Genomic DNA, 20,911 nt, shown 5'->3' with positions numbered 1-20,911 from the left:
TTGTCTAGAATAAATCATGCAAATTTATTCTGGAACGTTCAGTTTCCCAGATACTCTTTTTTAATGTTAATTATAAAAGGAAAATACATTTACACAAATATGAAGGTAGTTTTTCAGTCCCTGCTCACATGTCTTACTAACAGTGTGCATTATATAGATACAGGCACTTTGTAGAATCTCACAACTAAAACACAAAGAAAAAGAATATCATCGCAACAGTTCTGGCCAGATTTTTACATGCAATCTTCAAGGACAAAATGTTTTATTAATTTTAATGTTGAATTTAATAATTGCTTTTCCAGGGAGGAATTATTCTACAATCTAAAATTTCAGTGATTTTTGAAAAAAAAAAAATTGGATGTACAAGTTTGGATTTATTGGGGATTTTTGCCTCATGTACACAGTGCAGAAACATTTTACATGCACACACACTAAAATTTCTTTAAATTACCGTCAGCAGGTTGCACTTTTACCAAACCCTTTTTACGCCATTACCAAGCTTCTGGCACAGACAACAACATGCATCATGACAGTATATATTATATTTGATACTCTGCGGAGTAGAGAAATTCCACCACAAATTCAAACTTGTGCATGCAGCTCTTGTTTTAAAAGTTATTTTAATTTTAAACAAAATCATGTTCAAATAATCCTTAAAGGCCTGAAATTAACACTATGATTACATGTAAACATCTGTAAATGCATCTCCATGTCTTTCTAAACATAAACTAAACTACCTTTTTAAACCAAACTTTACAGTTATAATCATTCAGCGACAGTACACCTTGGCATGGATGCATCTACGACTGATTTCCGATGACCTCTTGGTCTGCGTCTGTGTCCTGCTCAAGGATGAAGCTGTAGCGTCTATAAACTGATCCGCCTCGGCTGGTGTAAACCACATCTACCTCATCGCCGCTGTCAGGCTCGGGCACGCCGTGCGGCATGTTGATGCCACCGCCCCCACTCAGTCTCTCGTAGCTTTGGCTCCAGCAAAGCCTCCTCCTGGCATGCACCTTAACCAAGGCAAAGACTGCCAGGGCCAGACCGGCTGCTAGCAGCAGGGCAACGGGCACAGCAGCTGAGGTGTGCTTTAAAGCCTGTGAGGACATATTTGTGTCCAACTCCTTGTGATCTCCAGGCCTGGACAGAGGAGCCTCCACACAAAGAGCTAGGGAGGAGAAAAAAAAAGATAACACTAATACTGTTTTTGTTCCCCCATCAAAGCAATCCTGAAATGCTTTGGGTGGCTGGCATGTTTACCTGAGCGAGTGTCACAAACACAGCAGCTGGTGTGATTCCCTGCAGCCTGACAGCAGCGGGAGCAGCGGTTCTCTACAGCGTGGAGGGCGAAGTCTGCGTGACAGGTCAGACACTGGTCAGGTCTGGGGCCGACGCAATGCCTGCAGGAGCTGTCACAAAGCTCGCAGGTTTCCTACCAAACAGCAGCACGCGTCATTGCACAGCACATAATACACAGAGCAATACACTGAAAGAAGAGCAGAGTGGTTCAATAACTATTAGTCCCTTCTTTCATTCCCCTTAAACATTTCCATCTTTTGTCATGTAACTCCCAAAAGCCTTTTGAGGTTTGATCAAACCTATTCCAGTTTAACTCTGCATGTTTGGGATTTTGATCCTGCTGAAAAATGAGTCTTTCCCAGTTGTAAGTGTTTACAGTCTCTTAAACAATTTCCTCCAGGAATGCCATGTAAATTCATCTTCTTGTCAACTCTGACCAGCTTCCACAAAGCCACAAAGAAGAGAAGCATCCCCACAGCATGATGTTGCCACCGCTACATTTTAGCACAGGGGACGGTTTTTGTTTTGGAGACACAAAGCATCTCCTGTGAAGACCAGAAATACTTATAGGTCTCGTCATATAAGAGCACCTTCATCAACATGACATGTAAGCTTACACACCTTATAACTTATTTTCTTCGATGATAACTTAGTGCTTCATACTTCTCTGTAAAGAACAGATTTATAGAAGGCACATCTAAAAGTTGAGCTGTCAGCAGAATCTGCTTAAGCTGCGGATCTTGGCTGCTCCTTTGGTGATTTTCAGAACTCAAGATTCTTTTTCATAACCAAACTCTGCAGTTCCTTGGTCTTCATGGTGATGCTTCAAACCTTCACAGAATATCTGTATTTATATTAACATTTAACTACATGCAAAAAAAAAAGTAAAACAATGTGTTGTTTCCTTTCATAATTATTCACTACGGTACTTTGTCTTAGCTTATCACATTAAATGCCAATAAAATAAAATGGAGACCGTGGTTGTAAGCTGTTAAATAATAATACTTTTGCAAGAAACTGTATATTTACTTTACAGTAATGTTATTTATTTTTTTAATACTACAGATTCATCTCTCAAACAAAATTTGAACAAGACAGCTCTTCCTGTTCAGGAAGAAATGTAATATTAGGCAGTCTTACAGAGTCCTTCTGACCATTGTAAGTGTGAGCTCACCATTTCTGAAAAGTACTGCCCCTCCTCACAGCGCGGGTAACAGACACTGTCCTTCAGAGTGCTACCCCAGTCACACGTCAGGCAGCCTTGAGGCGAGGAGTCTGAAATCACATGTACACTGCATAACTCCTCTGAAATTCTTATGCAAATAGGGAAGATTTACTTACAAACATTGACATATTAGAAAGACAAACTCGATTCGACAATACAGCCTATTGTTCACTCAAACAGGAACAAAAAAATGCTACAGCTTGAGACGTCTGTACCTGTGCAGGTCTGACAGCTGGTATGGCACTGTTTGCAGAGGTCATTGACCTGAAAGAAGCGGTGCGGGCAGCGTTCGACACACAGCTTGGTGCCTTTCAGTTCCAGGAGAGGAGGGAGACAGGCCCGGCAGGACTCTGGCCCCGGCCCTGTGCACAGCTCGCAGGACGGGTCACATTTTTGGCAGTGAGAGCCCTGTTTGTAATACCTGAAGAAACACATAAATGACAAATGGATAATTTGATTCAAAAAAAGCTATTCATTAAAAGGTAATTAGATATGTATCAGATTATATGTGCAACAGAGAATCAGATGAATTAGGATCGATTTGGCTCAATATGTAGGAGTCCATCGGATACCCAGGGGGAATGTAGCTTACCACCATCAGTGTGTTATTGTGAAGCACTTTCTAGTGCTCTGGACTGGGTAAAGTGCTATACAAGTACAAGCCACTCAGTCAAAATTACATTCTAAGAATCTGACTTCCAAAACAGACACAAGCTGTGATATTTGGATTATAACCTTTCAGTGCAATTTAAAAACAATCAGGTCGAGCTTCAGTTTTGTACCCGGTGGGGCAATGGAGGACACAGAGCTGGAAGAGCCGCAGGTATCCCACAGAGCAGGTCAGGCAGTCTCGAGGCGAAGCCCCAGTGCAGCTGGAGCAAACACGGTCACAGGGCAAACAGAATCCCAGCTCCTGTCCGTCAGCTTCGTGCCTCGTGGAGTACGTAGCAGCAGGACATTCGTCCACACAGCTGCTGTCTGGAGGAGAAAATAAAGAACATTGGATGCCAGTTCACATATTTGAATCATTTCTATATGTTCTCTGCTACTGTTCTCTTTACCCGTTCTCAGCTCTCAGCTTGATTGTGTAATTTAAAAACAGAATTCAGCATCCATTACTCATCTTTCCAACCCTATAAAATACTGGAAAATAGATTTTTCTTATCCTTGACTGCAACAGAAATTTAGAAAAAGCGTCAATAAAAATAAAATTGTACAGTAGATACTATGTTGACAAAGTTATCACATTTGTACACCACTGCTCTCCCACTAATCTGAGGTCAACTCTCCCTCTCCTGATTTCTTTCCAACCTCATTTCTCCATCCTGATGGTCTAGCCAAATTTGTTTCTAATAAACTCATTGGAAGGTATTTCCTTTTTATAATGATGTTCTTGGGCAGTGTTTCCTTTGGTTAGTGTTGTGATCTGTGTTTTTCTGTGTGTTTATTTTGAGTTTGTTGTCTTGTCTATTCCCAGATGTGTGTCTCGTTTCCTGATTACCTCCTGTGTGTTTAATGTCACCTGTGTCTCTGCTGGGTCCTTGTCGATTGTTCGTTCCAGTGTGTTGAATGTTTGTCCATTTGTGTGACTTGTTGCTACCAGTGCTGAGCCCTGGCCTTACGCTCTGCTGTGCTGCCTGGTTTTTGGACTACTTGGATTATTTGTACCTTTTTTCGCCATTAAAACATCATCTTCTCACTTCAACCAGGGTCTGCTGCGTTTACCTCACCACCATTCACCATCACTTCATGACAGTTAGCGGTCAGGAAGAACCCATTAAGATCTCAACAAAATAGAATATCAGCAAAAATCAAATTTGTTTTTACAATGTAATTCAATAAGTAATGTGGTACATTACACAGAGAGTGGTGTATTTCACAAATTATATTTGTTTCTGGTAATTTTGATAATTCTGGCTTCCAACTAGTAAAAGTCTGAAATTAATTAATATTTCTGTAAAGGGAGATCTGAAGTGTTCAAAGGTTTCCAGACAGTTAGCTCTGATGCTGACAGAAACAACACCAGCAGATGACAGCTTTGCAAATCATCAATGACCAAATGAAATGCAAATTAAATTTCATCTGAAAAGAATTCTTTGTTCCACTAAGCAACACCCAAGTCCTTTTTCTTCTCACTCCTGGTAAGATGCTTCTGTTGTCTCTGGAGTGGTTATCACAACCACGAACCACAGCTCCTGTCCACACCTCGTGAGTATTCCCCAAACTCTTAAATGGACTTTGGTGCACAATCCTCTTAACGCTGGTGCTTGTGTATCTTCTATCTACACACTTAGTCCTTCCACTCAATTTTTTATTTATATTGTGGGATGCAGCACACTCTGACCACAGGGCTTCTTTAGTAATTACTGTACTTGACAACTGCTAAGTCAGCAGACTTCCCCATGATTGTCCTAGACTTAGAGTAACCTTTCTGCATTAAAAATCCTTCATTTTCGGTCTTATGTAATTTGATATTTTTTTTTTTTTTTCTGAGGGTTTTGAATTTATAATGATGAATCATGCATTGTTTAAAAAAAACATTTCAAAACCAAGTCAACTTTCAAAGTTAAGTAGAGCAAAACTTTCAGTATAACAGCATGATGTTAATCCAAATGCAGAACTTAAGTATGAAAAAACTAAATATAGCCTTGCGCCTATTGTAGACTTATCAAATTTAAACAGAAGCTAAATTCATCGCCAATTGCAAGCATGCGATTTCTAAGTTTTATTTGCAGTGTAAAGAATGTGTTCATTTGTTCATTTGCTGTACAAATAGACTGAGTTGGTTTTAGGTTAGCAGAAAGTTTTGACAGTTTAAGTGGTCTGTTTCAGTTAGGAAAGTTGAGTTTTGAGTCATTTAGTTGTGTCTGATAAAAGGAGGAAAAGTAATGTTTACATTTTTAATCTCTTCAGCAGAGGATGACCCACCTGGAGTGAAGTAAAATACTCTCTACAAACAACATGGTAGCTCAGCTTAAGCTTACAAAATGTTCCTGAACTAAAGCACAAGACTTCAACCGAAAATTAAATAAAGGACATCCTCTTGTGACAACAGCAATGTTAGTGCTGAAGATTTGCATGTGGTTTCTACGTAAGCATATTGCTGTCACAGAAGAAAATATATTTTTGAAGACCATCACATTGTAATTATATTGCACAAACGTTATATTGTGCAAACGTGACAATTATCTTGAATAAACTTGATAATAATACTGTATAATTGTAATATTTTCATCCAGACGATGTCTCTTCAGTGCTTTTATTGCAGAATAATGGGTAGTATAATGAGTAATTTACAAGTCTTGCTCAGGTTTTGCTACATTCTTGGTCTAAATCATGGAGAGATACTCACAATGTGATACTGCTGCACATTGTAGATGAAATAATTGTTAGAATGCAAACTCTGAGAAGAGTTTTAAACAAAATAGTACCCACAGCTGCCCTGGGGCGGTCTGAGCAGGATTCAAACCAGCAACCTGCTGATTGCAGGGTGAACTCCAACCACCGTTACTACCATTACTCCAAATACCATGATTCAAAATGAATCAGAACCCTATAAACCCATTACATAACCATCTGGACTTTGGCAACAATGTTTATCTCAGTGTATCTAAATGTAGTGACTTCAGTTACGTCTTGGTTATTTGTGTTGCATATATCACATTCTTTTGAGAATCTCAACATTGGTGGAAAACACTCACTATGAAGGTATTTGGGGACAGCACAGGTCAGACATTCATCACTGCTGGGGCCCTGGCAGGAGTAACAGTGCTCGTGGCAGCCCATGCAAGTGAACTGGTCGTTGTGGAGGTACGTTCTCATCGGGCACGTCTCGTCTCCTGTGACGCCACACAGTAAGGTGCTGGGATCCAGCACCAGTCCCCTCTCGCACTGGGTGCACTGGTTTGGGTCTGGACCACTGCAGCTCATACAAGTCTGGTGGCACTCTGCAGATACGCAACCAAGTTAGTGTGTACAGGTGGAATGTCATCACCCCTTTTACATAACAAAGAGGAAGTGAAAACCTTTGTGGCTTAACTGTAAGAGCTTATTGTTATATGACCTTCTATAAGCCACAAACACTTAAATGACAGGTAGACAAAGTTTTACAAGCAAATCTATTTCTTATTGGTATTACAGTTACTTTTGGTATTTCAAGCTTCCAGATAAATTTAGATTTTGATTAGGGAAAAAATGTTTAATCAAAAAGAATATGCTAGGAATTGTGGACTGGATAAAAAGTATTTTTTTCTGCTTAAACAAGTTTTAGAAAAAGTCCATCTGAGTAATCCTGTCTTTTCTTTCTCCTCTTATTTCGTAATATATGATTATTATCCCCTAGATAATATTTTATCAACCATCTTTCTATGCAATGATAGTTTTTCAAGTTTGTCTCTACCAAATGTTGCCAGTTCTCTTTTGCAAATAAGCTCTAGTCAGTCAGATGGAGACTGAAAGAGAGAATCAATTTTCATGTCTTTAGATTCTCAATCAGATTTCAGTTTGAACCACTATTTTTTTTTGTTCCAACTCTAACTGTATGCATAGGATCATTGTTCTGCTTAAAGAACCTTTGCTATTTTTATATATTTTGCAGACTCTTTTTTTTCAGATTTTTCCTCTATTTAGCTCCATCCGTCTTTCCATCAACTCTAACTTCTTTCAAAAATGCCAGATTAGACTTTAGACTAGGTTATGTTGACGTAACTTTGGGATAAACCTTTTATTTGTGAAAAGGTTTTATCCCAAATGAGTGATAAGTTTCTGTTGTTTCTTCTGGACCTGCTGCTTGGTTGCTTCTCCTATTAATGCTCTCTGGGCCAAGTCTGTCTTTAAAGTTGTATGGTCAAGATTTCTTTCTTGTTATTCCATGCTTTATCCATTTTGGAGAATGATTTGAACATGATATTTTAAAGGAATAATTGGTGGAGTACTGTTTTATAACCTAACCCTACAAGCTTCTCTACAACCTTATCCCTGACTCTTCTGCTGTGTTTCTTGGTCTCGGTGATGCTGTTTGTTCTCTGACAAAACATCTGACGTCTTCAGCTGTGACACAGAGTCACAGCTGAATTTGTATTGAGATTAAATGATACGCTTATTAATGGACTCTTGCTTCATAAACCTGCAAGGCAACTGGTTCCACTTCACTGTATTTACATAGCAATAGCAAAGGAAATTGATTATAAATGCACAGCTTTCTTTTCAGAATTTTATTTGTGAAAAAGGTTTTAAAAAACATGCAACCTTTTTTCATTTAGAATGATGGAATGCTTAATGTTGGTCTATCAAGTAAAGTTTGAATAAAATACCCTGAAATTTCAGGTTGTCATGTAAAAAATTGTGGAAATGTTGAAAAGGCATTAATCCCTTTAAAACACAGACAGCAAAGATCATGAAATTGAGTTTGAAAGCTTACCCTGGCACTCCGCAGCTGATGTCTCATAGTAGGTACCCACAGGGCAGTCTTTGAGACATGAACCTTTATAAAGCTTGGGACTGAAGGTTGAGCAGGTCTCACAGTCATCTGGCAGTGGTCCAGAACAGCTGCCACAGGAAGGGTGGCACTGAGTGCACAGGCCCTCCTCCATGTCCTCATAATAACCCAGGGGACAGCTGGCCTTGCACACACCATTTAGCATCAAGTAGAGGAACGTACATTCTGCAAGATGGAGACAAGATGAAAATCAAAACTGCACAAGATTACGTTTTGGCTATAAGCTAGAAAAGATCTAATAACTCACTGAAACAGGTTTTGTCATCGGAGCAGACATCACAGTGGGGAGGGCAGCGTCTGCAGGTACCGTCTTCTGCAGGGTATGCCCGCAGTGAACAGTTCAGTCTACATGTGCCGCTCTCCAAGTAGTGGCCATCAGGACAGGAGAGACACTGAGACTTGTTCTCATCGCAAGTCAGGCAGGAGCTATCACAGGCCTCACATGAACCGTCTGAAGTCTCAAACAAACCCCTGAATGTAAAGCAAGGAAGACATCTGACAGCGAGTGTAGAGGACACAACAGCTCATCTGTATTATTCACCATACTGCTTACTCTGGGCAATTTGACCAACACCGGCCTTGGTACAGGAAAAATGCGTTGCTGCCTTTTGGGCAGCTGATGCAATTATCACTGGTGTCAACGCAGTCCTCGCAGTTTGGCGAGCAGTCTTCGCACAGCCGGGTGGGAGGGTTCGCATAAGTGCCCGATGGACATTGTTCTACACAAGAACTCTCCAGGTCCAAGAAATACCCTGAGAAATTACACAAACGTAAACACGAAGTGTAAAAATGTGCATGTTTGCAGTGTTCCAATCATGTTCCAACCTGCAGTGGTAGTGAACAGTTAATATTCGCACCTTGGAAACAGGAGGAACAATCCAGCGCCTGTGGGCCGAAGCAGGTCTTACAGGATGGGTCGCACGAGTGGCAACCACCAAATTTCCCTTAAAATTAAACACGTGAAAAGTAAGTGCCAAACGTTTCAGTTTTTGCGACCAGTAGAGGGCAGCATAGCCTGCTAAAACGGAGGGTGTTTTCCGAGCACAATTGATGACAAAGTACATGAACCTGCATCAATTCATCTACTGAAAAATAAGAAATGCATCAAATTTATGAATATTTGCAGAAAACCTTTTCCTGAAACACATGACATCTAACAGTGGTACCTCTGGCTTTCTCTTTCTGCGTATGTTTATATTTTGTTATTTTACTTGTAACCTTTGTATGGCATTTGCATAGATGTACTTGTATGTTATTGTGCATTCATTTGCCACCTTGTTCTCTGTATTGTTCACTGCAGATATATCAATGCAAAAAAAGATCAAATGATCTCATGATGTACAGATTTTCTAGGATATAAAATAAAGAGAAAAAAATGAACAACAATTAGTTAAAGGTAAGTCAAATTCTGTATTTTGCTTGCAAAAAAGACCCTGACTGGAGATAGTTTTACAGCTTAATTGAGTCCAGTTTCACCCAGACAGAATCAATGGACATATTTATGATGGCACACACCATTTGGAGTCCTTTTGAAAGGTCTTCAGTTTGTGTTGAAGCAAAGATTTTGGGAAAGACAGAAGAACATTTTCCACAGTATTCAGAGTAATAAAAGCACAGCGGAAAGGTCTGGAGCAGACTTCCCGGAGGTGTCTAATTGGGGATGAAGGGGCTCGGCCTGACAGGTAGCCAGCGGAGTTTCACACGAACCTTTGCAGAAAAGCAATTATCACTGTAGCTCGGGACTAATCAGACTTTTATAATGCGCACAGAAGCCATTCCTCATGAAAAGGCACATGACATCCTGCTGGCAGTAAAAGGGCTGCAAAACCATGAGAGGAGAGGCAAAGTCATCGGAACTGATTGAACAAAGACTAAACTGTCTGTGCCAACATTCAAACCTAACGATATTTAAGCAGCATCACATTTGGAGCTTCTTGTTAAATTACAAGTTCTTCTCAAAGTTTTTATTTTTAGCTACATTATAACCACAAGCTTTGATGTGTTTTTCTGATATTTTCTATGGTGGACAAACATAAAAGTAGTTTGCAATTGTGCAGTAAATTTTAAGAAATAAAAGTCGGAAAAGAGTGGCTACCATTTCAATGATAAAGTGGCTTCAGAAGTTCTCTTATTAGGAAACAGAGTATACCTTCATGGAGTTTAATGTCAATATGAACTTTAATACCAATGGAAGGAGAAAGAAATTTGTTTTTACTCACAGATCAATCAAGAAAGTAAGATGTTATCTTTGTGTTCCACGTTCAGTTTTGTGCTGATGTGCTGACTGGCTGTTCTGTTACTTGGCTTGCTCTGCCTCACTTTATTACCGGGAATCTCGTACAGATCACTACCATATAAAGTTACCCAATTCTAAAATGTCAAACACTTGCTGTTATTGAATATAAATAAAAATAAGGATTCACTGCAGATTAAAATGTCATTTATGGTGTTGTTTCCGATCCAACAAATGACAAATGCAGGTTACAATGAGTGCGCAAGAATTTAGAGAGTTAGCTAAAAGAGCTTTGCAGTAAATTTTTAAACGGATGCAATGTTCTGGCTGTAACATATATAAAATATTAAAATATTAAAAGTACAAATAAAACTTAGTCTAAGAACTGCACATGAAACATTTCAATAAAAAAATTGGACATATTCTACACACATTGACTTCCTTTGAAAGTCAAGATTTGGCTGTGTTAGATATTTGTCATTAATTATGTCAAAGGCTGTTTATTGATAATTAATGAAACTCTTTTGAAATTGTCAAATAAAGAAAGAAACACACCAATAGGACTCACTGGTTGGTACAAGGTCAGAGCTGAAACTGATAAACTATTGACCTTGTGTTTTCTCTTTGTTTGACAAACTCTTCTGATTTACAGCATCTATGGTCCTGATTTATTTTCAGCAGCAATGAGCAGAATGTGATGGTGAAGCACCTTGATTACTGCATCCTTCTAATGCTACTTAACAACTCTCATCATCAAATCTGGACTCAAGCCTTTTTTTTCCCCTCAGCAAGCCAGCTTACTTTCATCATTAGCCAAATTAAATTAAGTTTTTTCTACTTACCATCAAAATACTGGCCAAGTGGGCAGTTAACCTGGGGACACTGTCCATGCAGAGGCAGATTCCCACTCAGACAGAGGTCACAGTCTGTAGAATGAGGCCCATGACAGGTCTGGCACGAGCTGTGGCAAAGCTGACAGCGCCACCCACTGGAGTCACTGAAGGTTTGCGATGGACACTGTTTTATGCACTCCTCTCCTGAAACAGCAAAGAATAAAGTGACTTTATTCCAATAATAAAGTTCCTAACTAAACATACACAGTACTAATGAGACAATATATGAATACTTTGAAACTCAACCGCTTAAATATGAAAAATACCAGTCATGCAGATATTTGAGCAAGTATTTGCTACCTTTGGAGTTTTTTTGCTTGTGATTTTTTTGTCCCTTATTTAGACATCACTAAGCAGACGTTTTTTTTTTGGGGGGGGGGCTTTTCAGACAAAAATGAACACAGTACGTAATGAAAGTAGTTTTTAATTATTAAGAAATGAAAAAAAATGTCCAAATCAATCCAAACAATAAAATCAGCAGAGTGCTTCCCAGCAGGGTTGTTCCTTCTGTGTTTTTCCTTCAGAAACCTTCTCCATTTTGTACTTGCTATGCCACCTTGCAGATGAATTTAACTGGCACCCAATCAGACAGATGAGCATGAGAAAATAAAACATTTAAATATATTATTTATTTAATAATGATTGGAATACAGATAACATATTATGGTTTAAAAACAGATTGAAATGTATGATTAAAATATTATAAGATTCCTTTTTTTCCCCTCATCTTTGCTCCAGCTTTGTGAGGCCTCTCTGGTTCCCTCTGGTGGTCCCTGAGGGAGCTGTGGCCCCTACTTTGAAAAACACTGATCTAAAACATTTAGCTGTGATACCAAGAAAAACAGAAGAATTATGTAAGAGTGTCACTAGTTTCTCACAGTATTTTAGTTCCTCTTAAAAAAAAGGCAACAATTTAAATTTCTTATTTGCTTCTTCGGAGTTGCTTTTTATCCAAATTTCACTAAACATACAACCACAGCAGCCAAACCTTGTGATTACACATAATAAAATTATATATTCCAAAGGTCACCCAGTTGTCCAACTGAACAAAGTGACAGAACACTTGCTCATCTTTATTAATATAAAAAAAAATTCTCCTCATTTTTTCTACAATAAGTCTCAAAGCTTATTGCTGATAGAGAACAATGCTAATTCATTCTTTGCATAAACCATACATTTGCATATCTTTTTTTCCCAGATTTACTGGCACTCGCCTGATTTGCAAACCAAATGAAGACTCAGGAGTGCCACTATTTGTTTATAATAAGGATAAATGCTCAGACACAAACTAAACCAAGCTTTTTTTCAATAATAAGAACTGTCAGGATCTGTTACTTGCACTTCACTTTAATTTTTTTAAATAAAGGAGTGAAGGAAATATATATGTTTTTGCAGTTGTACCGTTCAGGAAGTAACCGGGCTGGCAGGCGAGACAGCGGGTGTTGGTGCTGCAGTCCTCACATGGCGCTGGACAGGACAGACAGACTCCACTGACGTGGTCCTCGTAGGTGCTCTGAGGGCAGTGTCTGCGGCATTTCTGTCTGAAACTGTAAGGAATGGTTCATTCAAATACCACCAAATGCCATTCCCAATATTCATTTGCACCCAATAGATTAAAAATCCATAATAATTAGAAAATTAATTGTCTCGCTCCAAGTATTTGTTATTGGTTAATGACTGTTTGACTTTTAACTGTCATGCTTTTTAAACAAGATGAAGTTTCTTTTTTTTCTTTCCTTTCTTCTTTTTTTTTTGCATTGGTTAAAGTGCAGAAAAAAAAAATGGCCATGGAAAACATCTCCGGTTTCAAAGTGATGAAGGTGACTGCTGTTGCAAGCAGCTACTGCAAACTCAACTTTGAGACTAGATGAATTGGAAACCAGGGACCTTAACATGCCCTGTGTCAGTCCATGGCACACCTGCAGCTGCATTGTTGACTTCAATGCTCTGCTCTTTCAAAAGCTTTATTCATTCAAACAATAGTATGACAGCTTAGAAAGAGGAGCATTTTTTTAAACAGAAAGTAAAAAATAGTTTGTCATTCTGTTCTCTGAGTGCTTGAATCCCTTATTTATTACGTTGCAATTTTAAGCTTAAAAATTGAAACATAAATTAGAAATTTTTAAGCAAATTTAAATTAAACTGAGAAAGATTTGCAAATAATTTAAAACTGGCTACTGCTAAGCATGGACTGGTTTAAAAATGTAAACCAGATCGTTCCAATACTTTGAAGTCCTTTTACTGGGATGTCATTTAACTTAGGAGAGTGCCTTATGTTTTCTTCAGCTATGAACTATAGAGTAAGTCAGAACACCCCTCCCCCATCTGTCACTACGCAGTCACAGTCTGGCAGAACAAAAGCTGTTACACTTTGGCCATGCTTACAAAAAATAACAAATGTGATGGCTTGGGAATTATTTCCAGACACAACAAACATTGGGAGTCTTGTTTTGGAAACCAAAGGAGCAACACCCATCTGTTTTATTGAGATAGGGTTAAGGTTAGGTGATAAAATTCAAAATCTCAGGAAAATAACAATTTTACAGTGTGTTCATCTATAAATATGCAAAAGGCAAGAAAGTATCATCCTTTTTGAATTCAGACAATAGTTTTGATATTTCTCGGGGTACATGGAAGGATCAGAATAACTGTTGCTTTTCTATGTTAAGTAAAACTAATTAGCTCATATGAAGCCCATGCTTAATAATTATTCCCCAGCTTTTGTAAGAGAACCCCCTCTTGCTGCCTGTTTTGACAAGTTCCTCTATGACAGAATATGACCACTGACAGTCCAAGCTGCACTTCCAACTGCGTTGCTGTGGGTTTGGTGATAAGATGTGGTATCTGTTTGAGAAAGAACAGCTGGAGACGCCACACCACATCCATCAGCTCACTCACAATAGCTGCAGATGGAGACCAAGGGTCTGTCTCAAAGCTAGGAGATGATGCTCTGCTTGAGAATCTGTGGGATGTTTAAGAAACCCTCTCTGCAAATATTAGCCTATGCATTCCAGGAGAGCACATGAGCAATCCCTTGCAACTTTCATTTAGGTCTTTTACCACATGATTTTGTTGCTAACTTGTGAAACTAGACTTTAGCTTGTGCATATTTTTTTAATAAAATTCCCAAAATGAGTGGTTTAAGCTATACTCTGAATGGAGCACAGCAATTTTCCAGTTTAGCTGCACTTTGTTAGCGCCTTAGGGAGAAAGATAAATGCCAACAAATACCAAGCATCCATCTTGGTGAGATTTTGTCCAACAGCAAGTGTTTTATTCAACAGTGACACAGGCCCCAGGGATTTATAGTTACACCAAAACTGTCCGTCTTCAAAACCTTTCACATTTTTACTTTGCGGCTGAAAGCAGAAACTCAAATATCGCCAGCTCTTAAAGCACCAGGAACTGTCGCAATCTATCCCAGAGAGGTGGCTCTTTCACTTTATGATTGACTCATAGTTTATTGGGTTTCTTTTATTGGTTTGTGCTACCCATGGTAGATGCAATAATAACTGTGGGTACAGGAATTACTGAGATGGTCTGTCATTTTACATTTTTAAAGTCATTAGTCTGACTCAGCTACATGCACTGAGGAAGACTGAGTATCTCTGCAAACCTGTGAAAGGAGGTAAGTGGAGACTTTCATTTAAGACATAATCTCCTGTCATTCACACAGGAAGTTGGTAAAGTCTGGTATTCATGTATTTGTTTCTCTATGTACTACTCCCCTACTTCATAACATGCTCTGTTAGGTCTCTTCTAAGCTCAAACTGAGTTTCAGGTAACAGCTTGTGACTGAAAATGGAAGGTAACCTGACTCACATCATACCAGGAGGCCTAAACTCGGGGGAGAAGTACACAATTGGTGTTCTGTTCAAGCTCTTAAACCAGTTTCTCTCATTGGGTCTAAGTGATAAGTTGCTGTAAACAGAAATCCAGGCAAAGTGTTCCTGTGATATAAAGAAGGCAATTCAACTTCAAGTTTTCAGAAAATGGCATGGAATGTTACCATTTACAGAGGCTAAGATATATATTTTTAAACAAAACAGTAAGATTTAATAGTAAGAAGAAATTGCTGGGTTTGAACCCAGTCTGCTCAGTTAGCTGCTCAGAGGAGTTTACGGGTTTGCACATTCTCTTCATGCATGCATAGGTTCTCTCTGGTTACTTCAGCCTCCTTCAATTGTGGAAAAACACACATATTAGGACAACTGTCCACTGTAAATTACAGTTAAATGTATTTGTGTGCATGCATAATGGTTTTCCAGCACTGGTTGCACTGAGAAAGACTAACCACCTGCCCAGAATGTCCCCAGCCTCCCACCCACTGACTGCCCCCTTGTGATCCTGTCTGTCTTCAGTGGTCACTGATGGGGTGAACCCCAGACATGTCCCTAGTCCAACACAAAGCAACACAGAGACACACAGGACAAACAATCACAGATGTACACACTTACTCACTCAGTGAGAACAATTCAGTTAGCATGCATAATTTTTGACAGTTGGATGAAGAGTACTGACAGAGAACATATGTATGTGGAGAACATTCAAATCTCTCAGACAAGGATTCAAATCCAGGACATTTTTGTTCCAAAGCAACATTATTAACAACTGCAACAGCATGAAGCCCTAAGCTAAACGTCTTAGAGCAAAACACAGTGGCTTGCAAAAGTATTCATGCCCCATTCAGTACAACAAAATTAATGTATGCTATTAGGATTATGTGACAGCCATTTGTAGTCTAAACATTTTTGCATTCTTTGTGATAAAATAAAATGTATCAAACATTGAAACATTTGAGTTGGAATTTTTAAGTTATAAGGTAAGAATTGTTTATTTAATTAGCTTTTCCTACTTTTAGATCTAAGAATAAAGAAAAAACACATCTACAAGGGAGAAAAAAGAACTTGGCATTAGAGTAATTTCCATATTTATGGAAATAAATAAAAACGATCTGGACTCAACACAAAGTAGCACATCATGTTGATGTGACACTTTCATGTTTTTTTTTTTTTACAAAAACAAATTAAAAATATTTCCTTCTGCATTGTGTAATTTAAGCAGTGTGTATTTTATTTGTAATATATACACAACTTTTCTGTTGGGGTCTCATAGGTTTTATTAAAGACTATTTTTGAACAAACATCATCTAAAGACAGGACATTTTCTTAACGTGGTGACTTCACAAATATGACCTCTATGAGAGAGTGACAAGAAGAAAACTATTGTTCCACTCACACTTTTTCAAATAATAAGCTGTAAAAAAAATGCACACAATTTTCCCTTCATTTCCAGCTTTTGTGTTGGTCCACAACACCTGCAGTTGTTACATAAAAAAAATTCAGAAAGATCAAGGAGCGTGATTATTTTTACAAGACATAGTGCACAAGACAAAAGAGTGTGAGAACTGCAATAATTCTTCCTTCGTGATTAAAAAAAAGCTTTTGGTATAAACTGGTGCAGCATTTCTGTTACAGGTTGTAATCACACCCCTATGTCTGACTTTTCTAACAGCAAACATGTAAGCAATGAAAATTTTACTTATTGAATGAAAACGCTGAAGGAAGATAAAAGACTCACAGAAAGTAACCTTGAACGCAGCTGCTGCAAATCTCAGGGTCTTCTCAGTACAAAGGAGAAAAGGGGATTAATTAGAATTCAGAAGAAGAGGCAAACAGCACTTTCCACCAAAATCATTACCCCTTATGTAAGAATACTTTTTACATGAGGGGTAAGAGAATGGGGCTCAAACAAACAAAAAAGTCTGTTTACCGGTAGAACACGCTTTGCAGGGCATTTCACAGTTGATGCACTCTCCTGTATCAGGGTCCAGCATCTCTCCTGAAACACACAAAACCAGCAACATTAAAGGTCTTTCTATCAAGATACAGCCTACACACTGACTCCGCTTCACCTTTTTACCTGTGCCACACAGCGCTGGTTGGCAGACCCCATTTTGAAGTTTGTAGTGTTCCCGGCATTTAGCACACAAATTGCCATCTGTGCAGAGTTCACAATTGGCTATGCAGGACAGGCAGACGTAGTGACCCCTGTCAGGGTAAAATCCCCTGGGGCAGTGCGTCCGACAGCGACCTTGGTGCAGGAAACGCTCCTGTCCGTCTTCATCTGTGGAGGAAGAGGAAGACGCTCAACCTACAGCCTTGAAGCCGATATTGTATTATTATTGCTAATAAAGATTCATAAACCATTCTGTTTCTGACAATAAATGAGGACATAAATGCAACTCAAGGTATAAAAGAAAGATGACACAGCACAGTTGCTGCAGACATGTTCAGCATTTGTCACTAAAACAGATGGAAAGGCTCACCGAGCGAATCAGTTCGAATGATTAAGGACCAGGACGTTCAGGGAATCAATCAGATGAGTAATAAAAGGGGATAACAGCAGCATGCAATGACTGCATCTCAAACGTATTGACCACAGCTAACAGATCGCTGCAGAGAGACTGATTGGTGATGCAAGTAATCATTATTGTTACAGTGAGGAAAATAAGTATTTTTCGCACTAATAATTTTATTTCAGTCAATATATTTTTTACGGTCCAATTGACATAAATTTCACAACAGATGGCAGTACTCCATATAAACACAGAGATAGGAACCAAAACAAAAAAGTCCATGAATCAAGTTTTGTGTACCAAAATGGACAGATAAAGGGAATATATATTGAACATGTGATCTGTCAGTAATTGGAATTAAATCCAACTTCTTGTCAGTGCAAATTCACATTAGCTGTCTTAATCATGATGTACTATGAAAAGTCTCCTCTTTACAAAGCTATGTCACAAGTGCATATCATGATGGGTAAAACCAAAGAGCTCTTTTTAGTCCTCCTCAACATCATTGTTGCAAAATATAGTAGATGTACTGTTATAAACATGTTGTGTTCCCAAATTTCTGGATGCTCTATTGAGAACATAATCAATGAAGGGGAAAAAAATATTTCCTTTTAAAACAGCCATGACCAAGTGTTTCTTATAAGATTTTAGACTGCAGAATCAACCAACACCTAAAGGCAATGCCAAGAGCTTCAGAAAGATCTGAAATTAGCTGGCACTGTTTGATCATGAAAACAATAAATAATACCTTCAACTGCCCTGACCATTAAGTAAAGAAAAAGCATCTAAAAGCCTGTTTGAAATTTGTTGCAGACAACTTGGATAAATAGTGAAATGCTGCAGAATGTGAGCCAAAGTATACCACCGTATGTCATTGCACACCAGGAACAATGACACCCCACATCACCCTTAAACCCCCGTACCAGCAGAGAAATTTGGAGGCGGGAACATCATGGCTTGTATATATGTTGTACTGGTAGACTTAAGTAACAGAATAAAGAAATGAAACAGTTTATTGTCTTGATATTGATTTCTTTAACAAGGCAATGATTCCAAACACAAAGCCAATAAAACTGAGCAGAAAATAAAACTCCAAACATTGACCCTTTCAGCCACTGCACATAAATTCTATAGAAAGAACTGAACGTCAATGTGCATGGAAAAGGCCATCCTTAAAGATTTTATCAGTTTATGAGCAGGAACTGATGAAAATCATACCTGCACAATGCATCCGACAGACTAAACGGCAAAGGCAGTAGGTATCAAAAAATGATTTTCTTGTGAAGCAATGAATAATTTCAATTTCAATTTTTGTTCAGTAGTTATTTCTTGTGAAAATTACTTGGGTTGTGACTGACATCTGGAGTGAATTTCACATCAGTGGCTTCTTCAGAAATATATTTATCAAGAGAAGTCCTAATGTGTTTAATGCTAATTTTTCACACTACATTGGACCTGTAGCAGCACCTGTGTCAGCCATAATTGTTTTGTTTTTTTTTTAATCCCCACCGTTTTCCTCATTAAATGCATATTTTTAATAGACAGCCACAACCCTATCAGAAAAATCCTATTTTCATTCAATACTAAAGTGTATATTTCCCCTTTGATTAACAAAGGCTCCATTAAGAGATGATCAAATTACACTCTGAAAGGTAGACAGAGAAATGATCACACCTACATTTTTTTTGCCCCTCAGGTAAAAACATCAGCAACTTTTATGGTTTTTCTTTGAATGTTTAACAAGAGGGAAGGACAGACCATGTCCCTTCTCCAACACAAAGCACTCAGCTTTGTTAACCATTAAATAGTGCCCCTTTAAAAAAATAGAAGAACAAGGATTGTTGAACTTGGGTGGCATTTAGAGGACACAACAACGAACAAAAACTAGGAGGGAAAGGCAATGGAAACCCTACATTCCTTGATATATTGCGACTTTAAATAATGAGATCTTTATATAGGGTAAAGGTGAACCATAGAAAAGTGGCTCTGGGGGAAATTAACAAGTTTAACCCTCATCTTTCATTTGACAAAGCTATCAGTTTAAAGCTGATTCCCAGTTCAGGTAATTTAAGAAAAATCGCTCACTCACAAACTCCACAGGTAGTGCAGTCAAACAGCTCGTGTCCGTCGCACTCGGAGCAGGTGGGGTGACACAGGACGCACTGGTTTTTAAGCAGAAACTGCCCGCTCGGACAAGACGACGAGGGTTTACATCCAATAAATCCAACGCTCAAAAAGAAGAGAAAGAGGAAGATGAGCGCGGAGATGGAGCTCATGGTTGTGCTCTGGTACTACGAGTGAAAGTGGGGGAAAGCGGCGAAGAGGGAGGTATGGGAGAGACGCAATGTCCGCGCTGCAGGTGCGCTGGCTGTCTGATGGATGTGTGTGGATGTGTGTGCGGCTACACAGAAATAACTTGCTGGACCAGTTGATAAGTGACGCATCAGGAGAATGAGAAGTGACCGTGGTGAGCATTTAATAAATGATCCCGAGAGAACGTCAATTTTAGAGCAAAGTACCTTTGTTAGAAACACGAGTTATAAATTTCACAGTTTCATTAACATGCACTTAATGTGACATCAATAATGTCATATCTTACATCAGAAAAATATAGTCTGAATTAATTCAAAAATCAGTTTGCAAGCAGTTAGTTCATTTAATTGTTTCAGTTGAGGAGGAAAAGCTATTCAAAACAATCTTTCCCTGTCTGAAAAAGTAGTCTATCACCCTACCCCCCTCCAAACATCAAACACACATACACACACACCCTGACACACACCCTGACACACACCATTCCCCCACCCTGTCACACATACACCCACTTGTTAAAAAAAGGCATTGACTGTGATTAACCACAACCCCGCCTGCCTTATATCACCAGCCCTTACCGACACAAAGTAGTCTAAAATATCTAGTTAATAAACGATTGTGACGTGGATATATTGATATATTTCTGAATATTAAAGCTAGCAAATGATTTACTGGAAGGAGGAGTATTAAAGCTTAGATCAATCTTATTTCATAAAAAAATATTAGCAGTCTCAAATTCATCATATCTGAAGAGGAAATAATCTTTCTATGGGAGTCTAAATTGCATAAAGACAAACTAGTTGATTGTACTTTAAAATATCTTCTTTTCCAGAAGACATTTATTCTGGAAAAGAAGAAAAATCTTCTTCTGCAAATATTTAGAAGATTGAAAGATATATTGAAATATATTTCAATATACAACTGAAAGACTGAACATTCAGTCTTTCAGTTGTTTATTTTGCTTCTAGTAACTAAGAGAATCAACATTTGAATTATGAGCGATCAAACTAAAGGAATTATTAATAAGCAATCAGATACAAAGATGAAATCTATCTTAATGAGTTCAAAAATAAATGTTCCGGTTAAAGATTTA

General features: G+C 38.5%; 1 protein-coding gene across 1 annotated transcript; it reads right to left on the bottom strand.

The window, feature by feature from the left end:
- Window positions 1–16: 16 nt before the first annotated feature.
- On the bottom strand, window positions 17–19,983 carry LOC122835065 (proprotein convertase subtilisin/kexin type 5). The gene is made up of 16 exons (XM_044123785.1): window positions 19,598–19,983; window positions 17,073–17,276; window positions 16,923–16,991; window positions 16,731–16,770; window positions 12,552–12,697; window positions 11,100–11,294; window positions 8,882–8,968; window positions 8,578–8,776; window positions 8,272–8,495; window positions 7,947–8,189; window positions 6,229–6,474; window positions 3,310–3,505; window positions 2,743–2,948; window positions 2,477–2,577; window positions 1,264–1,435; window positions 17–1,171 (listed from the first exon to the last, which is right to left on the bottom strand). Exons 1-16 carry the CDS (start codon window positions 19,782–19,784, stop codon window positions 801–803), a joined length of 2,886 nt encoding a protein of 961 aa, XP_043979720.1. The 5' UTR covers window positions 19,785–19,983; the 3' UTR covers window positions 17–800.
- Window positions 19,984–20,911: the final 928 nt, after the last annotated feature.

This window comes from Gambusia affinis, linkage group LG08 (genome assembly GCF_019740435.1).
Source record: "Gambusia affinis linkage group LG08, SWU_Gaff_1.0, whole genome shotgun sequence".
Lineage (NCBI taxonomy): Eukaryota > Metazoa > Chordata > Actinopteri > Cyprinodontiformes > Poeciliidae > Gambusia > Gambusia affinis.
The sequence above is the reverse complement of the archived record's forward strand: the minus strand, read 5'-3'. Positions and strand labels throughout refer to the sequence as shown.